The 21,200-nt window shown below is 40.3% G+C and overlaps 1 protein-coding gene across 2 annotated transcripts in view; it reads left to right on the top strand.

Moving 5' to 3' along the window:
* SDK1 (sidekick cell adhesion molecule 1) overlaps positions 1-21,200 on the top strand; it is a 684,215-nt gene that overhangs the window by 433,320 nt on the left and 229,695 nt on the right. For both annotated transcript variants that reach the window (XM_043493256.1, XM_038420360.2), the window contains exons 7-8: positions 18,115-18,226; positions 19,292-19,482. In XM_043493256.1, coding sequence (XP_043349191.1) covers positions 18,115-18,226; positions 19,292-19,482 — 303 coding nt within the window. The remainder of the gene's footprint in view (positions 1-18,114; positions 18,227-19,291; positions 19,483-21,200) is intronic.

Here is a 21,200-nt window from a genome sequence, read left to right as displayed (position 1 = left end):
AAGAAGAGTGTATTGGGGAAAGAAAATCACAATGGAGTAAGAGACCAGGAAAATGGCAGGAGAAGTACTATGGGCTTGTCATTTATTGTTTTATTTCTTTTTGTAATACTTGTAGTTGTGCATGTGCCTAGAATATAGATACCTCATTTTAAAAGTCCATAACAATAAATAGTACAGGAAGAAGTATATCAGTGGTGCGGGGAGGGAAGCAAGGCTGACATTCACCACCAGCATAAATAGGTGTAATGCCATTGACTTCCAATTAAGCAAGTGATTGAATAGGCCTAGGGAGACAGATAGAGAGAAGTTTCAGAGTAGCAGCCGTGTTAGTCTGTATTCGCAAAAAGAAAAGGAGTACTTGTGGCACCTTAGAGACTAACAAATTTATTAGAGCATAAGCTTTCGTGAGCTACAGCTCACTTCATCGGATGCAACCGATGAGATAGAGAGAAGGGAAAGGATGATGGCAGAAAGAGACAAGGGGAGATATACAAAGATAAGGGGCACAGACTGAGGGAAACATAGAATGGAGGTGAGGACATAAAGATGTAATAAATGGTTCCAGATAGCTCTCTTAGCAATGCAGTGCTCCTCCAGTTTTAGCCTCTTCTCAGTCCCTCCCTTGGCTTTCCATAGTTTGGGATGCACAGGTGAAACAGGGTGTCCTATGAAAATGCAACTCTTTCTCCCTTCCTCTGAATCATAAGCCATTGAGTCACTCATTCTCCACAGATCTCACCTATAAAGAGTCCTCATTATTTTAGGCTAAATCTCATCAACCGTTTCCTTCTCATGTTCCTATATTCTTCCCTTCACCTATGAATGTAATTAGTATCTAAGATAGCTCATCCGCACTAGTTAATGCTTTGAATTTATCTTTTTCTTCTACTCCTATCACCTTGTTGCTTTGGCTTGCAGTGTATATACCTATTTCTGTAAAGGGTTTTGATTTTATCTCTTTCTAAAATATTTTATGATACTTTATATGAAAGAGCCTATATAAAAATAACATGCATTGAATGGAGTGTGTATATGGACACAGATAAACTATGAGATTGTGACAGAGAGTGCAAACAGAAGTTTGCCTATTTAAGGGAATTTTCATGCTTCTATAACTCACATTTCTTAGATCTAAAAACTGAAAGGTTTTCAATTGCTCAATAACAGCATCTAATTGCTTTGCTATTTATAAAAAGGAAAATAAAAAAATTCTAAAGCATACAAGTTCAAAAACCTGCTGCTGTGAACACCCAACAACCTTTTACAACAATAAGTTTATAATGATTTTTAGCCTGAGGAGGAGTGATGTGCATTTGTGGCAGCCAAATTGACACGATAGAGTATAACAGCTCCAAAAGAGCTATTACAGCCTTTTGGGTAATTAAAAGCTAGATGGAATATTGAGAAATGATCCGTGCAATCTGATTGGCTAATTTCTTTGCTTTTTGTGGATTTAAATAATTTTTGACCATTTTATCATTTTTTCATGTGAGTTCATGTTGTTTAAACCACCATGAAATCATATTCAGGCCCAATGTTATTTGAACTGAGTTCAAACTTTTGCTGCTTTTTGTGTATTCTATATGTAATTTTTAAAAAAAGAAAAGGAGTACTTGTGGCACCTTAGAGACTAACAAATTTATTAGAGCATAAGCTTTCGTGAGCTACAGCTCACTTCATCGGATGCATTTGGTGGAAAAAACAGAGGTGAGATTGATATACACACACAGAGAACATGAAACAATGGGTTTATCATACACACTGTAAGGAGAGTGATCACTTAAGATAAGCCATCGCCAGCAGCGGGGGGGGGGGGGGGGGGGGAAAGGAGGAAAACCTTTCATGGTGACAAGCAAGGTAGGCTAATTCCAGCAGTTAACAAGAATATCAGAGAAACAGTGGGGGGTGGGGTGGGAGGGAGAAATACCATGGGGAAATAGTTTTACTTTGTGTAATGACTCATCCATTTCCAGTCTCTATTCAAACCTAAGTTAATTGTATCCAGTTTGCAAATTAATTCCAATTCAGCAGTCTCTCGTTGGAGTCTGTTTTTGAAGCTTTTTTTGTTGAAGGATAGCCACTCTTAGGTCTGTGATCGAGTGACCAGAGAGATTGAAGTGTTCTCCAACTGGTTTTTGAATGTTATAATTCTTGACGTCTGATTTGTGTCCATTCATTCTTTTGCGTAGAGACTGTCCAGTTTGGCCAGTGTACATGGCAGAGGGGCATTGCTGGCACATGATGGCATATATCACATTGGTAGATGCGCAGGTGAACGAGCCTCTGATAGTGTGGCTGATGTGATTAGGCCCTATGATGGTATCCCCTGAATAGATATGTGGACAGAGTTGGCAACGGGCTTTGTTGCAAGGATAGGTTCCTGGGTTAGTGGTTCTGTTGTGTGGTGTGTGGTTGCTGGTGAGTATTTGCTTCAGATTGGGGGGCTGTCTGTAAGCAAGGACTGGTCTGTCTCCCAAGATCTGTGAGAGTGATGGGTCGTCCTCCAGGATAGGTTGTAGATCCTTGATGATGCGTTGGAGAGGTTTTAGTTGGGGGCTGAAGGTGATGGCTAGTGGTGTTCTGTTGTTTTCTTTGTTGGGCCTGTCCTGTAGTAGGTGACTTCTGACCCAGTTACCAAAAGAAACTACAGCATTTGCTCAAGATACTCCCTGAAAAAGCACAAGAACAAATCCGCACAGACACACCCCTGGAGCCCCGACCTGGGGTATTCTATCTGCTACCCAAGATCCATAAACCTGGAAATCCTGGACGCCCCATCATCTCAGGCATTGGTACCCTGACAGCAGGATTGTCTGGCTATGTAGACTCCCTCCTCAAGCCCTTCGTTACCAGCACTCCCAGCTATCTTCGAGACACCACTGACTTCCTGAGGAAACTACACTCCATTGGTGATCTTCCTAAAAACACCATCCTAGCCACTATGGATGTAGAAGCCCTCTACACCAACATTCCACACAAAGATGGGCTACAAGCCGTCAGGAACAGTATCCCCGATACTGTCACGGCTAATCTGGTGACTGAACTTTGTGACTTTGTCCTGACCCATAACTATTTCACATTTGGTGACAATGTATACCTTCAAATCAGCGGCACTGCGATGGGTACCCGCATGGCCCCACAGTATGCCAACATTTTTATGGCTGACTTAGAACAACGCTTCCTCAGCTTTTGTCCCCTAATGCCCCTACTCTACTTGCGCTACATTGATGACATCTTCATCATCTGGACCCATGGAAAAGAAGCTCTTGAGGAATTCCACCATGATTTCAACAATTTCCATCCCACCATCAACCTCAGCCTGGACCAGTCCTCACAAGAGATCCACTTCCTGGACACTACGGTGCTAATAAGCGATGGTCACATAAACACCACCCTATATCGGAAACCTACTGACCGCTATTCCTACCTACATGCCTCTAGCTTTCATCCAGATCATACCACTCGATCCATTGTCTACAGCCAAGCGCTACGATATAACCGCATTTGCTCCAACCCCTCAGACAGAGACAAACACCTACAAGATCTCTATCATGCATTCCTACAACTACAATACCCACCTGCTGAAGTGAAGAAACAGATTGACAGAGCCAGAAGAGTACCCAGAAGTCACCTACTACAGGACAGGCCCAACAAAGAAAACAACAGAACGCCACTAGCCATCACCTTCAGCCCCCAACTAAAATCTCTCCAACGCATCATCAAGGATCTACAACCTATCCTGAAGGATGACCCATCACTCTCACAGATCTTGGGAGACAGACCAGTCCTTGCTTACAGACAGCCCCCCAATCTGAAGCAAATACTCACCAGCAACCATACACCACACAACAGAACCACTAACCCAGGAACCTATCCTTGCAACAAAGCCCGTTGCCAACTCTGTCCACATATCTATTCAGGGGATACCATCATAGGGCCTAATCACATCAGCCACACTATCAGAGGCTCGTTCACCTGCGCATCTACCAATGTGATATATGCCATCATGTGCCAGCAATGCCCCTCTGCCATGTACACTGGCCAAACTGGACAGTCTCTACGCAAAAGAATGAATGGACACAAATCAGACGTCAAGAATTATAACATTCAAAAACCAGTTGGAGAACACTTCAATCTCTCTGGTCACTCGATCACAGACCTAAGAGTGGCTATCCTTCAACAAAAAAGCTTCAAAAACAGACTCCAACGAGAGACTGCTGAATTGGAATTAATTTGCAAACTGGATACAATTAACTTAGGCTTGAATAGAGACTGGGAATGGATGAGTCATTACATAAAGTAAAACTATTTCCCCATGGTATTTCTCCCTCCCACCCCACCCCCCACTGTTCCTCTGATGTTCTTGTTAACTGCTGGAATTAGCCTACCTTTCTTGTCACCATGAAAGGTTTTCCTCCTTTCCCCCCCCTGCTGCTGGTGTTGGCTTATCTTAAGTGATCACTCTCCTTACAGTGTGTATGATAAACCCATTGTTTCATGTTCTCTGTGTGTGTGTGTATATAAATCTCTCCTCTGTTTTTTCCACCAAATGCATCCGATGAAGTGAGCGCTAGCTCACGAAAGCTTATGCTCTAATAAATTTGTTAGTCTCTAAGGTGCCACAAGTACTCCTTTTCTTTTTGCGAATACAGACTAACACGGCTGCTACTCTGAAACCTTTCTGATTTCAAAGACACTTGTTGTATGGTCTAATGTCATGTATAGAAGGTTCATAATAATTTCCATCAGGAATGAAGCTAGTGCTACTCTGGCCATTATTCAATTAGTTATGAACCTAAAACTGCTGAAAAACAGGCAGGACCGCCATGTGGGAGGAGTAAAAGTGACAGATTTGCTCCCTCCCCTCCCCCCTGTTTGAGAGGGCACTCAAGTGACACTGTGACCTATTGCACAGAGTCACAAGGACGGGCAGCCAGGCCAAACCTGAATGGTGCTGCAACCCCATGAGCCAGGCCCGGAGTGGGGAGCTGGGCCCAGCCCTGCAGGATAGGAGCTGCTCCTGCAGGGTGAGTGTGGGGAGGGGCTCACTCTCCAGTTCATTCCTCCCCAGTCTTCCTGAGGCCACCCCTCAGTGGCAATTTTTTGGAAGGATGGGGTAGGGCAGTTTCAGATTTTGTTCCAGGCACCCAAAAACCTCTTTGCACCCCCAAAAATAGGAAGTCCAGAGAAATGCTCAGGGCCTCAGTCCTGCAAATACTCGTGCACATAAGTAGTCCAACTGATGTAAAAAAATAAATGTGTCACTGCTTCCAGGATCAAAGTCAAAGTAGTGAACAAATAAGAATTTAAAAAATCAAGTCTATGTTAGTACTGGTGAAATAAGGCTCTTTTAGTCATCTGGGAAACCAGTAATATAGAATGAAATAGCACAGGGAGGAGAACTTTATATATACACCACTACAGACAACATTGTAAAGCCACCATAGAACAGTAAGATGAAATACCAAGTTGGGTTTTTTTCCAAAAATAGGAAGTGAGAATTCATCGATTTTTATTTTCTTTTAGGATCAACAGTAGTTCAGGATTATTTCTTGAAAGAACTATTGAGAAAGCAAAACTTTAACATCGTCAAAAATACTCCAGACAAACAGTCTTAGGCTTCTTTTATATCACTCTTAGACCTTGTTTTGTTGGATTTTTGGAGTGGAGCGGTTGGTTGGTTTCTGGTTTTTTTTGATTGGGCACAGGGGGTTGTCTGGATTTCCTGAGGGATTTTTGGCTAAATACATGACACATTTTATTGTCCTAAACCCACTCTGTATAAAAAAAAATTGAGATCTTGAATTAACCAAAATCCCCGGACCCATTTAAAATTCTCCTTAGTAATCACTCTGGCTTTGCCAGCTTCTGATCAACTGCATCTCTCCCTCTGTGGAATGCTTCTAAGAATCTTTAAAGATGGCCAATTTTTCATGTCTGTGATCTATTCATTTAGTGTTTCCTTTTGTCACAGACAGTTATGGCTGCTCGGAATTTGTAGAACTAATAGCAAAATCAAAAGAGGACAGAAGTCACAACACAGAAACGGGAAAACACTGTGCAGTGTTGCTGACTGACAGGCATCCTATGGAGAGAGTTCTGTTTGCCAATCAGCAGAAACCAGTTACCTATTTCTACTTAGGGCTTCCATTTTCATTTCAACTGCCAGACATAATTTTAATCCATACCTGAAAGGCGTTTTATATGTGTGAAAGTGACTCTCTCCTTTCACTAACATGTCTGTCTATCTATCTAGAATATGTAAACTTAACAATTTATGGCTATAGTGGTGGAGTCGTCTGTTTTGTTTTCAGAAGACCCCTGTTACACTTTTCTGTTTCTTTTGCTGAGGTGAGAAGGTTCTGCCCTAATTCCCCCTCCCCCGATAGTAAAATTGTAATGATGGTATTAATTCCAAAGCAAATCTAAATGGGGTTATGTTGACTAAAATTAAAAACAGTGTAACAGACTGGCTGACTACAGGACCAGTTAGTTTTAAGTAGATAACCTGGGGCCATATCTCAAACTGTTTTATACTAGCTGAGCACTATGTTTCTACAATCTAGGAGCAAATGTATTCCTATTTAAGATAGCTGGGGTATACAGGAAAGAAATACATACATTTTCACTTTATTTTATCTTTCTTTCACTCCTAAGATTTTCCTGTTTATCTGCACTTCTCTTGTAACACCCTACAGTCACTGTGATATAACAACTTCAAACAAGAAGCAGCACAAAGTAGAGGTTTGCAGGGGTGGGTGATGAGTGGGAAGGGAGACATGAATTTTCCACAGCCACAAGCTTCCATTTTCTTCTATTGAAGCAACTGCCATATGCAGTGAGGGGTATTCACCATTCATATTGCTAAAAACAATTACCCATCTGTTCCCTAGAGGGTAAAAAGCCAACATGGGATCCAAGAGACTTTGTGCTCCCGAACCCTGGTCTTATCTGGGAATACCAGATAGAAGATAAGCAGTACATTAATGCAAGCAGCCACTGTACTGGGCAAGTAAGGTGCATCTAACAATTTATTCATAACAATGCTGACACTTCCCGTATTACAGAAATAATAACAACAAAGAGCCCTGAGTAATAACTTCCCCTTAGTTTTCTTTTTACTGTACTTGCAGTATTCTTGCAGTATGCATTTATATACTGTATATAAATAGATACAAAAACCCACACCATCTTTCAAAAGAGAGATGCTATTTTATTCTGACTTCAGAAAATTAAATGCTTATCCATCTGTGGAATTATTTTTGAATGAATATGTTTGTAGGCTTTGTTTAGCTGGCTTAGTGTTTACCATTTTGGAATGCTCTATGTATTCACAGTTGTTTTGTTCTTGCTAGAGTGGAAATACAGCAAACTATGTTTTTCTCCTTGCTGAGGTCTGAGGCGACCTTCTAATATAAAATATCCAAAAGTTTGGTAATCACAAAGGCTGCATAGGGAAAGCATCACATTTGGAAGAACTTCTGTGCTTAAAAATGTTAGGGGGAGGGGGGATTTCTTTACATTGGATAAATTATTTCTCATCTGTTTATGGTTCTGCCCTGCTTTTAGGTTTTACAGTACACTAAATATGTAAATGAAAGATTTTTATTTGCTTCTGGAACTCTATGACCTACACAACTTATTAAAAATTTTATTTCTTTGTGGAAGAGAAGAGGGAAATGGCCTGGTTTGATGAGGTGAATGGGGAACTTCAAACCATATGGGGTGGACCTCTGGCCCCTCATAACCTATTTCTTAAAATATTATTCTGACAGGTCATTCCATATGCTTGTTTTAGTTAGTTGTTGGAGGAGGCTGTGGAGTAGCTTCTTGTTGTTCAGTTCTGTTCCCATTATGAAAATCATCAGAAACAACAGACCTTTGGGAGCAAGGTAGTAAGCTGGATCCCAAAACATGTTACACATATAAATAGAATACAGCAAAAGTTGACCTTGAGCTTAAAATGCTGTACATGTGTGCCTTTTGTATTGAACAATGTTTTGTTCAGCAAACAAAAAATAGCTATGTTAGTTCAATTTTCTAAACAACTTTGCATAACCCTTCCCCTTCCCCTTCCCCTTTAATAAATGGATTCATGTTTATAAATTACAGGGTTTGAAGTGGTGTTATGTGACGTTTTCATGTATGAAAAGCATTTAGATGTAACTAAATTTCTTCAAGGACCTGGGGGTGGGTGTTCTGTGGATGGATTTGACTAACACATCGCTTATCCAATGACTGATTTTCCTTGGTGAATCACGTATCATGTAAAGAACAGATGGTTTTTAGAAACTAAAGCTGCCTTTTTGTCATTGGAGACATGGATTCTTTGATTTTTATTTTTTTAAAAGCATTTAGGACTTTTGATATTTTACTTTTTCTGTCCATGGGCAAGTGGATGAGAGAGTAAACAGTTTCAGTGAGAACCTTAGGAAGCTGCCATGTTAAAATCTGGACTACGTGGAAGGATAAGACAGATAAGAAACCCTCACAGCCCTCGTCCTGCAATCAGATCCCCATGAGTGGACCTTTGCACCGGTGCAGAGCCGCACTGACTTCAGCAAATCTTGCCCTGGCTGCTCAGGGAATAATACCAGTGTCAAGGATCTTCCCTGGGTCTTTTGTAATGTAATATGTTAACTATCTAATCACTGAACCACTAAACTAACGAGTCAACATTCTCTTGATTTAGTGCAATTCAGATGACTGAGGAATTTGTTACTGTTCTGAATAATTAGGATAAAAATGGCATTTAGAATGTGATCAGTAACAAATGCACTCACAGACATCATGGTGATGGCAGTAGTATAAACAGATGAGAAGGGTGGACATCTTTGATGTAGTCTGTGTGAGCTCTAATTGGTTTTCTACGTGCTTAATTTGTAATGAAAGAGGTGCCAGGGCTCAAGCAATTTTTTTACTTTCATAACTGTTTCGGCAAACCTAGAGGTGCTGGGGCTATGAATTGCCAAGCTTAGAGGTTGGGACTGGCAAAAATTAAGCACTGCTTTTCTATAAAACTTGATTCAGGAATAGTGAGGGGACTCTCCTTGTAGCTCCCAAATCTGCTCACTTTACACATATGATGAAGTCCCATTAGCTTCAGTAGTACTCAATGTGACTATTGTGAGAAGGATTTGGCCCAATATTCTATAAAAAAAAATTCCCTTCCTGAGCAGAAATTCCACAGAGTTTTGGGCAGAGAGGCAGGAATCCCCTACAGATTCTGCCTGAATGAGGTGCAGATCTCTATTGTTTCTGCTAATATCTTTTGATTAGCATTGACACTAACTGTTCAGGTTTCCCAGATTTGCAAAGAAAGTATGCTCTGACTTTGCACCATTTATTTTCAAAGCTGAAAATCATTTACATTAAAGCAAGTTAATTAAAAAAAAATAAGTCTTTACGTCAGAGAATTTTGTTACTCATCACCTGGATTCTTCCTTTATCTGTTGCAGCCTGCCATTCAAACGTTAAACTGTGAATGCATCGAATTTTATAAACCAGAATTGTTTTAACAGTTAAGGCCCTGATCCACCTCCATGAACCTTCACACCCACCTAGATTTCCTTTGATTTTAGCGAAACTCTGCGCGAATGTAAGGGTCAGCATGGATATTTTGCAGGAAAAGGGACCGAACTGAACTAGATATTTCCTTGGCAGCAGCTGTTTCAATTTTTATACCCAGAAATTAAGCTATTATTTAATCTTACCTGATTTCTGAAGTAATTTTATCTGAAAGTGGCTCCTCACCCCTTAAAATGACCCTTTCAAAGTACAGAGTCAGCAGAGTTGCTTTTCTTTATCCCTGTCATTTTTCTTAGCCCAAGAAATGGCAGATGAGAACATTTTCCTTGTTACATCTCATTCATTTGAAATGGAGGTGTGTTCAAATATGTTACAAATGAGGGGGGAAAGAAACAGCTAGATAGTTTGTCAATTGTCATATTTTATTTATTTTCTCTTGTTAAATAGAAGAATCCTGAAGTATATAAAATGAGATAAAAACGGTTAGAAAGACAAGGTGGGTGAGGTACTATCTTTTATTGGACCAACTTCTGTTGATAGAGACAAGTTTTGAGCTTACACAGAACTCTTCTTCAAGTCTGAGAAATGTATTCAGAGTGTCACAAGGTGGAATAGATTGTTTAGCAGATATCTAGTGCACTAAACACCCCAATAGCTACTATCGATGAAAGAGATAATTGCTATGCTCTCAAATGAACTCTCACAGAAAAATAATAAGACACAAACATCCTATCACCTGTGGGTGAACACTTTTCACAAAGCGATCACTCTATATGTGACCTCTCAGTCCTCATCCTCAAAGGAAACCTGCACAACACCTTCAAAAGATGAGCCTGGAAGCTTAAATTCATAATTTAGCTAGATACTAAAAAAAAAAAAAAAAAAGGACTAAATAGAGACACGGTCTTGATGGCTTATTTCAACAATCTATTACCCACTTAATTCCACCACAACTCCCCATCTTTTTCTCTTCCTTTCTGCCCTATGACTGGAGAGATATTAATCAGCTACTTCACCTTGAGTGGTCTCTTGAAGTATGTTTTAACTACATACGCTGAACAATCTGTTCTACCTTGTATTTACCTGTGACACTCATTTCCCAGATCTGAAGAAGAGCTCTGTGTATGTTTGAAAGCTTGTGTCTCTCATCAGCAGAAGTTGGTCCAATAAAAGATATTACCTCACCCAGCTTGTCTCTCTAATATCCTGGGACCAACACGGCTACAACAACACTGCATGTAAAAATCATTGTACATATGAAGATGAAATTGAAAATAAAATGTGGCACTATATTCTCTCATTTTTCTTCTCTTCCTGCTGTTGGACAGCAAAAAGTAAAAGGTCCCACATCTAGGCTTCCATGAAAGCTGTCGTTACCTTTGGTAACACAACCACGTCTGGCACCCAGCCCTTCCTCTTTGTTTCTTTCCTCAGTTTTGGTCACTCTACTACTGAACCTCTCTGGCCTCAATTTAATGTTTTAGAGCAGATTTTTTGCTTTTTGTATTACCTATTCATCAGATTAATTGGCAATTCTGTTATGCCTTTGTTTAAATTAGAAACACTAACAGGTAGTACAATAAATTAACTCAAATCCATTGTTGAGAAAGGGGGTGATAAATACATGAAACGGGTACATGAAACACATGGGCTAGAAGAAGAAAATGGGGTCCTGTTCCAGCAGAAAGTGACTCTTAATGTTTGCCCCTGATGTTCATATGCAGCAAAGCACCATTTTCATAACTTTTGGAGAGCTGTCTGTGTGAACCTCCCAAACCTCCCAAGGACATGTTGTTCCTTGACTTTAGCAAAGCTTTTGACATGGTCTCCCACAGTATTCTTGCCAGCAAGTTAAAGAAGTATGGGCTGGATGAATGGACTATAAGGTGGATAGAAAATTGGCTAGATTGTTGAGCTCAACGGGTAGCGATCAATGGCTCCATGTCTAGTTGGCAGCCGGTATCAAGCGGAGTGCCCCAAGAGTCGGTCCTTGGGCTGGTTTTGTTCAATATCTTCATAAATGATCTGGAGGATGGCGTGGACTGCACCCTCAGCAAGTTTGCAGATGACACTAAACTGGGACGAGAGGTAGATACACTGGAGGGTAGGGATAGGATACAGAGGGACCTAGACAAATTAGAGGATTGGGCCAAAAGAAATCTGATAGGTTCAACAAGGACAAGTGCAGAGTCCTGCACTTAGGATGAAAGAATCCCATGTACTGCTACAGACTAGGGACCAAATGGCTCGGCAGCAGTTCTGCAGAAAAGGACCTAGGGGTTACAATGGACGAGAAGCTGGATATGAGTCAACAGTGTGCCCTTGTTGCCAAGAAGGCCAATGGCATTTTGGGCTGTATAAGTAGGGGCATTGCCAGCAGATCGAGGGACGTGATCATTCCCCTCTATTCGACATTGGTGAGCCTCATCTGGAGTACTGTGTCCAGTTTTGGGCCCCACACTACAAGAAGAATGTGGAAAAATTGGAAAATGTCCAGTGGAGGGCAACAAAAATGATTAGGGGACTGGAACACATGACTTATGAGGAGAGGCTGAGGGAACTGGGATTGTTTAGTCTGCGGAAGAGAAGAATGAGGGGGGATTTGATAGCTGATTTCAACTACCTGAAAGGGGGTTCCAAAGAGGATGGATCTAGACTGTTCTCAGTGGTAGCAGATGACAAAACAAGGAGTAATGGTTTCAAGTTGCAGTGGGGGAGATTTAGGTTGGATATTAGGAAAAACTTTTTCACTAGGAGGTGGTGAAACACTGGAATGCGTTACCTAGGGAGTTGGTGGAATCTCCTTCCTTAGAAGTTTTTAAGGTCAGGCTTGACAAAGCCCTGGCTGGGATGATTTAGTTGGGGATTGGTCCTGCTTTGAGCAGGGGGTTGGACTAGATGACCTCCTGAGATCCCTTCCAACCCTAATATTCTATGATTCTATGGTTCTATGAACCTGTGTTTCCTCCTCCTGAGCGGGTGCCTATTTCTCTTATTTTAGGGTATCATAGAAAAATATAACCTCAATTCCACTGATCAGTTATTTTTAAATCTTTTTAAACCCAAGCAGTCATATTGCAGATTATATCATTAAAAATACAAAAAGGTTCTAGTTATTGACCATGGAAAGGGAATCAAAGTATCCAGCTCCCCCTGCTGGCTATCTGGAACAGGCTGAAATACCTGTTGCTTCTTGTTTGCTTTAAAGAAGACTAAAGCTAATTGATACCATTGCTAGACTATAGCTTTTGTTCCCTTGACTAACGTTGAATACGATTACACATTCCATCCAGTTAGATATTTGATATTAAAGCTATTTGAAGAAATGAAAAGCCACCTGAGTGTCTTCTAGATAAAATGTCTTGGGGTATATATTTTCTCAAGTTAAAAGCCCTAATGATGTGTAGGATGATAAGTTTCTTAGCAAAAAGAAACCCCTCACTGTGCATGGGGGAAAGTTAGGTCAGTGACAAAGACTGAACTTCAAATTGCTCTTTTTGCACACGGAGTTGTGAGAAGGCAAGTTCAGAGTGTAGAACAGAAATTTTGTCTGCGTTTGAGTTCTTCTGCTGAGAAATAACAGAGAGCTGTATAACTAAACAGAGTCTTAATTTCCTCAACACTACATGGGACAATGTAAAGAATTTATTTCTGGAATGTTCTTAAAATACAAGCCTGGTTCATGAACTTGCGCAGGAGCAGAGGAGAAAGCAAAGACCCTCTCCCCTCTTTATACAGGCAGGAAGAGGTCACTCACAAGAGCAGTCCTTGTATTCCCTGCATCTGGGGAGAACAACGACTGTTCACTTCTGCTTTTCCTCAGAGCAGGATCCTGGAAAAAGAGTTGGGACATGACTCTATGCCCTCTCCTAGCCTGTCAATACAGGACTGGTGCACTGTGGGGAATGACGGAGCAGAGTGCTTGCTCCCTGAGTGCAAGGAGTGACCTGGAGAGATTGCGCCAGCATGAGGTCCAATCACTCTGGTGCCTCTTTTGGGGCAGTGTGACCCTGCACCATCCCCCACACAGGGCTCTGACTTAAAAAGCCAAGATCTTGCCCAAAATGTATTTTCTATAGGTAAATTAAATCTCTGTGGAGCCCCATAAATTGTCTCTTATTACTCCTGCGAATTGGACTCTAGAGAACTCCCTCAAAGATTTCAAAAGCTTCTCAGCTCTGTATTATATGCTCTGTCATATGTAATATAATATATAACTAGCCTTGTTGCCAGGGTATCTGAGGCAAGTTTCCTGGTGGGTGGAGTTCAGTTCTCCATTAATCTTTCCCTAGGGCTAAAACTAACAGTTCTTTCTGTCTGCATGAAAGTCATTACAAAGAAAAAAATACTTTTTAAAAATGTGTAAGGCTGTTAAGTGTTTAAACATTTGGACATATTTATACAGTGGATTTTAGCTTATTTCATTATTTCATGTTTCTGCTAAGCTCTTGTTAGTTTGTCTATATTGTCTATAAGTCTTCTTCAAATTTGTCAGACAATGGAAACAGCTCACATAAAATATTGTCTTGCATAAGAGCTATGGGTTTACATGATTAATGTATTTCTGTTTTCTTATAGAAAGCTCTGGATCCTGAAAACACTTCTGCTTGTGCTTAACCTCAGGCACATGAGCCTTCCTATTGAATTCAATGGAACTAGTGACATGCCCGAAGTTAAGCACATGCAGAAGTGTTTGAAGGATCAGAGTTTTACAAAATATGTTATTGCTTTTACGATTTCAGTATTTGAGGGGTACTTCACTTTTCATTAAAAATTGGGTGTACTTTTGTAAAATATATACTGTATATAATACACGGTGAAAGAATTTGATTGCATGTGATGCAATCTTGATTGCCACTAGTTTGAGGTGACTGCATTTCTCATGAGTAGGCTTGGTGTAGGAGTCGATTTTAATCTATAACTGTCTGTAATTGTACATTTCAGCTGATGCACTGAAAGTGACCAAAAAAAATATCAATTGGTGACAGTGAGCATGCTTGCAGGGACTGGGTATCACCAGCCCCGCAGCTGTGACGTGAGTCCTCTCCAGTTCCGACGTCACAGGAGTGAGTGAGCAGATCCCTCACAGCAGAGGGCCTTCTGCACTACTTCAGGGCTGGTGACACCTGATTCCTGCAGGCACAAGGTGCGGGAGGAGGCAGATCCAGCATGATCACTTTATTACATGACCCCAGGAGGAGAAACTGAGACCTGGGCGGGCCTGAGCCTGCCACCCCAGGTAGGGGGCCCAAAGCCAAAGCCTGAGCCCCACCGCCATGGGTGTTGGGATCAACGCTGAAGCCTGAGCCCCACCGCCACTGGTGTTGGGACCAAAGCTGAAGCCAAAGGACTTCAATCCCAGGTGGGGGGCCTGTAACCTGAGCTCTGCCATTCAGGGCTGAAGCCCTTGGATTTTGGCCCTGGCCCTGGCCCCGGGCAGTTAAGCTTGGGCTTTGGTCCCAGGCCCCAGAAACTCTAATGCCAGCCTTGGCATCCCCATTAAAATGGGGTCATGACCTACTTTGGAGTCCCGACTCGCAGTAGGAGAACGACTGAAATAAAGATACTGGATTTATGGCTTACTACAACAATCTGCAACAAACTAACACTCCCCCCCTTCCTTCCCTCTCTATGACCGGAGAGTTGTTAATGGGTCACTTTATCTCGAATGGTCCCTTGAAATATGTGTTATCTACTTTTGCTAAACAATCTGTTCCATCTTGTATTTAGCAGTGACACTTTGAGTTAGTTTCCCAGACCTGAAAAAGACCTTTGTGTAAACTCGAAAGGTCGTGTCTCTCACCAACAGTAGTTGGTCCAATAAAAGATATTACCTCACCCATCTTGTCTCTATTATCCTGGGACCAACATGGCCACAACAACGGTGCATAGAAAACCTGAACAGTTTCTATCTTACCTATCTGAAATTTTTGGTCCACTTCTCCCAGGTTGCATTGAAAAATGGTTTACATGCTGTTTCTATGGTATTATTTCCTTTCTATCTAAATTTAGATGTTCTGGTACTTTCTGAAATTGTACTTTGTAGGTTTCTACAAAAGGATTTCCCTTAAGGCATATTATGGGCACATAGGTATCCAGTACATGGTTACAGTAGTGTTGAGATTTATACTTTCTGAGAGCCTTTAGTCTTGCTTCATCATGTATTGACCACACACAATGAAATATTATGGATTCCGTCCTGCAAAGAGAACCATGTGAATGCCCCTGCTGAGACCCATTTGCAGGATCAGGGCCATAGTGTATTTCAGCAGGTGACTCTTTAGTTGTACAAATGGAACTTTTTGACTGTGCTTGAGTATGAACTACAAATTTGTATGCTGCCCAGTTAATGTTTGTACAGTGCTTTGAAAATTCAGTGTTCTATGTATTTCTACGTATTATTTCGCAACTGACATTGCTAGGTATAGTACCTAGCAACCAAGCACCAAGCATTGTGATGAGCCCCATATAATGTGAGAATACAGCATATTATACTGGATATAGTAACAGGCACATTAACTTTCCATTAGATAACAGTTAGAAGAATATTGGCTTTTTATGTCATGATTCAAAAGAAATATACTAGATCCAGATCTGTATCTTCTTAACCCCACATGTTCAAAAACCATTATCAGACGGCTAATTCTTCTAATAGATTTATTCTAGGACATTGTGTGAATATGGCTAAAATTCTATTCATTAGTGTTCTCATTACAATTAGTAATAAAGAAGTAAATGAAGCCTTGCCTATATTACTCTTGTTGCAAGGAAAATAAAGTGCACTTCTAGCTCTTGTGCTTATCTGTTTATTGCACAAAGAGCCTGTTTCATATGGTGAACTCCTGGACAGTAGCACAAAGCCTACTTCTATTCTTTGGTTGTTTTTGGAGTGGTGTGAGCCAGTCCTCCAAAGGTGCTGATCAGCAGTGAACATGGTTTGCTCCTTTTATAGGTGGAGTAAGTAGTAAATAATGCAAATTAGTACCCTGCTTGTTGACCTTTCAGCATTTACTTCTGCTAACTTTCCCCTCACACAAAACCAGCAGAGAACAGTTATTTACCACCTGCTAATAGCCAGCCCAGCAGTCCCAGTGATTTTGCGAAAAGAGTTCTGAATTGAAACAGAATTAAAAATCACCAACAATTTAAATCTTTATGGGATCTTTGGCTATAACTGTTAGTGGTTTGCTGTGGGTATAAATACAGTGAAAAGGAGGAATTACTAAATGCTTACTTCAGGAAAGCACCTCTGCTGAGGATGCCACTTTGGCACAGGCCCGAAGTTGAACACTTGCTTAAGTGCTGTTGTGAACAGGGATGGACTTAAGTACTTCTGGGGCCTGAGGCTGAACTACATGCTTTCTTCTCTCATTCTGTGCCTTCCACAGTCGGCTGAGAATGTGTTAAAGAGTAAAAATCTTGTCACTGTGAGATTTAGAATATTTGTTTTGCAAAATGTTGCTTTCTTCTCTTCTCATCCACCCACTCTCATTTTAAATGTCTATGGGACCTTCTACTAAAAGCCTGTTCCGTCCAAAATGTGAAGGAGAGAATCAAAGATTTTTTGAAGCACTAGATAAACACAGAAATTTCTTTCCATTTTCTGCTCTTTGTGGCTATATCATTGTGTCAGAGACAGCAGAGTTTGGTACCTTTTATTTGCCGGTTTCCCATTGTCATTACCCATAATGATGGATTTTGCATTGGTAAGCCTCCTTAGCATAAAGCGTTTGATGAGCCAGTTTGGATTTGCCTCAGTTTAGATGTATTTTCATTTCTTTTCTCTATAATTCCTTTATTGAATTCTTTATTTTTGGAAATCTTTCATTATTCTTTTATTCAAGTTACCCTCCCACCCTTTCCTCCCCTCCAAATGAATAGCTAGAAGCAAGGCAATAACACTTTGGCATTTTAATTCACTTATTAAATGCATGTACAGAACATTTTAAAATGAAACAAGTAAGGCACCAGCCTTTTTATCATTTTTCTAGTGTCTACTGACTGTTGCATAAGCTAAATTATTTACAGTTTGATGCCTCACAAAAGAGAAGCAGATTTGGGTTATTTACTTCTCTGATAAGAAAAAATGGATTGAAGTTGCTGTGATATGTTCCTTTGTTAATTTCATATTTGCTCCCTGGTGTACAAAATCTTTTTAAAGAACTAATGCAAGTACTGGCAGGCTTTTTTGAAATGGTATGGAAGTTGTAAGATTAAACAAAACATGAAAAGGTCTTAAAATATAAGTCAGCGAGGGTTTGATAAAAATAAGTGCTCAGCAGTTGAAAATATTTAGGATGCTTAATTTGTTTGCTTTATATTTGGGAGTAGTCCTTGTGAGTTATGTGTTTTGAATTATTGTCAGCAGGGCATTTTGAAAGTGTGTGTTTGTACAATATAATGAAAGTAAATGAAAATGACCATACTGAAGATCTCCTTCTAATGAGGAGATTAAGATGCATGATAAGGTTGAAGAGTGAAATTTGCAGCTCTGTCATTTTCTGAGATCCTTTCCTGGAATGTTTAAGTCATTGCTGTTTGCAAAAGTACAGTGTTTTCACAAGGTTTTTTTTCTGCCCTTTGTAGATGCCAACAATGTGTCTGACACCATGGCTCCTGTCATTGTAGTCCCTCCACGCAACACCAGTGTGGTAGCAGGGAGCAGTGAAATCACACTGGAATGTGTGGCCAATGCAAGGTATTGTAAATATAGTAGTAGTAATAATAAGGAACTGTCCTCTGCTAAAAATGGAGTGAGAACCTCTTTTTTATTAATTTCATGGTTATAATAAGCAGAACGTAGCACACAGCTTGCTTTGCATGACTGATAAGGAATCCATATTACTTGTTTAACACGTAGATTATTTCTGGGAAAATAAGAAACTCGACATAATTACTTTCCCACCTTTATTTATGCTGCAACAGAGTAAAAATGAGAAGGTAGAAATGTGACATTGGCCCATCAGCAAACACTCTGTAACAGGCATCCATAATGTTAGGGGTTAATCCTATGATAGTTATAGATTCATATTCTACACTAAATTATGAAGGGGATCCTCCTATTTTCCTCACCCCACACAGATAAACTGAACAAGGCAGAATACTGCAGTTATCTGTTACAGCTGTTCTCAGCTTACAGTTTTTACAATTAACTTTTTGTACACACCATAATGTAGAGTGTAGGTTAGGAATCTCACTAAAGGCTAGAAATTGTTCCTGCGAAAGCCAATTGAGTATTGGGAGTAGGCTCGAATCCTAAGAGAGATAAAGGGCTGGGGCCTTTGGATGATAAGAGGTCCAGCTGATTTCCTCTCCCTCTGAAGTCAGAGATGTTTTTGATACAGTTAGTGCTACCTCTGTAACTGTGCTATAATGAAAGCCTCTCCCATGTAGCTGAGTCCCATAGTAGTATTTATTTTTAATGTTGTTTGCTTAGACAAACCAAATCATTAGTGCTTAAGTTCCATTGCTATAATAACAGGTTTCAGAGTAGCAGCCGTGTTAGTCTGTATTCGCAAAAAGAAAAGGAGTACTTGTGGCACCGGTGCCACAAGTACTCCTTTTCTTATTGCTATAATAATTAGCCATCTTTGTTCAGTAGTACTTGAGCAGTCTGTACTCTTGATGTGTGATTAAGACCTCAGAGTTATGTCTGAATTTATTTTTAAGTGTCGATCAATCTGCCAGGGATATTGGGAGAGTTAGGTGAGTTATATTCTCTGTGTATTCTCAGTGATAATCTGAATGTTTTTTACTCCCACAGACCTGTTGAGAAACTGAGCATGATCTGGAAGAGAAATGGAATAAAAATAAGCAGTGGGGTTAACAGTTTTGAGAGACGTCTTACTATCACCAATCCAACCACTGCTGATATTGGGATGTACTTCTGTGAGGCAGAGTTGAAAGACAGCACTGTTGAACCAGCAAGAGCAAAGGCCTTCCTCTCTATAATGGGTAATTCTGAAAGCAGTCTCTTTTATAGTAAAGCAGGGTTTGGACTCAGGTATAATAGGAAATAGAATTGATATTTTAATATTTCATCAACCTTACATCTGAACCTCTCCTCAGTGAATGGGACAAACAAGGTGAAGTGGGATTTTCTTCCAAATTAATTCTGCTGTTCGTCTCCATGAATATAAATTAATTAACCATACTTTTTTTAAGCATTGATGTGACTCTGAATACCCTTTGAAACTTAAATGTAATTGTGAAGCTGGGGAAACCCAGTAGTAAAATCCTTATCATGAAGCTTCCACATCTTGGCTTTTAGCTACATTAAATCCTGATTAACTTCCAACTTGCTTACTTCTCGCTTTAACATGTCATGTTGCTGTTTTTGCAAGAGGATCTTTTAGGAGAGCTTTTGTATATTGCCCTTTGCAAATTCTAGTCCCAGGGTGAAGGACATTCCCAGGCACATGTGCTGGCCGATTTTAAATGAGAAAGAGAAAGACGAAAGTTGAACTTCAGTGTAACAAGCCATGTCTCCAGTGCTTAATTTGTAATGAAAGAGGTGCTGGGGCTCAAGCAATTTTTTTACATTCATAACTGATGCAGCAAGCCCAATTGTGCTGGGGCTATGAACTACCAAGCCTAGAGGTGATGGGGCTCAGCCCTGGCACAAATTAAGCACTGCATGTCTCTGCTAGTCTCTGGGCTCTAATACTTAAAGGTGCATTGTTACATTCAGGCTAAACTTTTAAACTATAGCAGCTTACTAAATGCCCATGAATTTATCATGGACTTTTTTATGTTTCTTTTCCAGTTTTTGCTAATTAGCAACGTGTGTGTGTGTGTGTGTGTGTGTGTGTGTGTGTGTGTAAATTAAGCTTTCTCCAGCTGGGGTTGCCCATGTGGCCCTTGACTAATTAATTGTGGCTCAATCTTTGAAGCTGCTCTAGGTGCTAAACTCCCACTGATTCCAGTGGGGGTGCTCATTACCACACAGGAGGGCCTAAACACCTGGGAAGATCAGGCCTCAACAAGATCCATTATCCATCACTTTGGAAGATATTGTGAAGGCTCAAGCATTAAACCTGTGGCTTTATTGAACGGATTAGGCAGGAGCAGTCTGGTTACAATTCAGAGGAAATAAAGATCTTGCAAATCGAGGTGTAGGGATGCTCATTGGGGAAACAACTAAAGAAATGCAGAATTGTGTCTGGCTTGATAAGAGAATGCATACTGTAATAATACAGTAGTTTTGCTCCAGTCCTTTAAATATGGAGCTTTTCTAAATGTTGGTGACTAAATGAAAGTCTCTGCTAGCATCAGGTTTTTTTGTTGAGCACATTGGATACTTTATCAAGCTTGGTGGGATTTCTTAAAAGGAAAAGAAAAGAGAAGCTTTTGAATTACAAGCCACTGCTGATTTCAGACTCTGGATCTAATTTGATTCTTTATCAGATATCAGGACAAACGACAGCCGTACAAGTATCCTAGATAGGTAGATTATTGCTTTGTTAATGACACCCTGGCTGTTGATGTTGATCAGAAGTGATACATATAGTACTTATTGCACATTATAGTTTAAATGGAAAATGTTATATTGTAAGACTCTCGCATATAGGCTCCGTTCTGTAAAAGTGCTTTAAGGCACTTTATGTAAGATGAGAAATAGCTCCTTCCTCTAGCAAGATGTGTTCCAGTTTCATTTTGCAGCACTCTTTCCA

Source organism: Dermochelys coriacea, chromosome 10, assembly GCF_009764565.3.
Source record: "Dermochelys coriacea isolate rDerCor1 chromosome 10, rDerCor1.pri.v4, whole genome shotgun sequence".
NCBI classification, from domain to species: Eukaryota; Metazoa; Chordata; order Testudines; family Dermochelyidae; genus Dermochelys; species Dermochelys coriacea.
The sequence above is the reverse complement of the archived record's forward strand: the minus strand, read 5'-3'. Positions and strand labels throughout refer to the sequence as shown.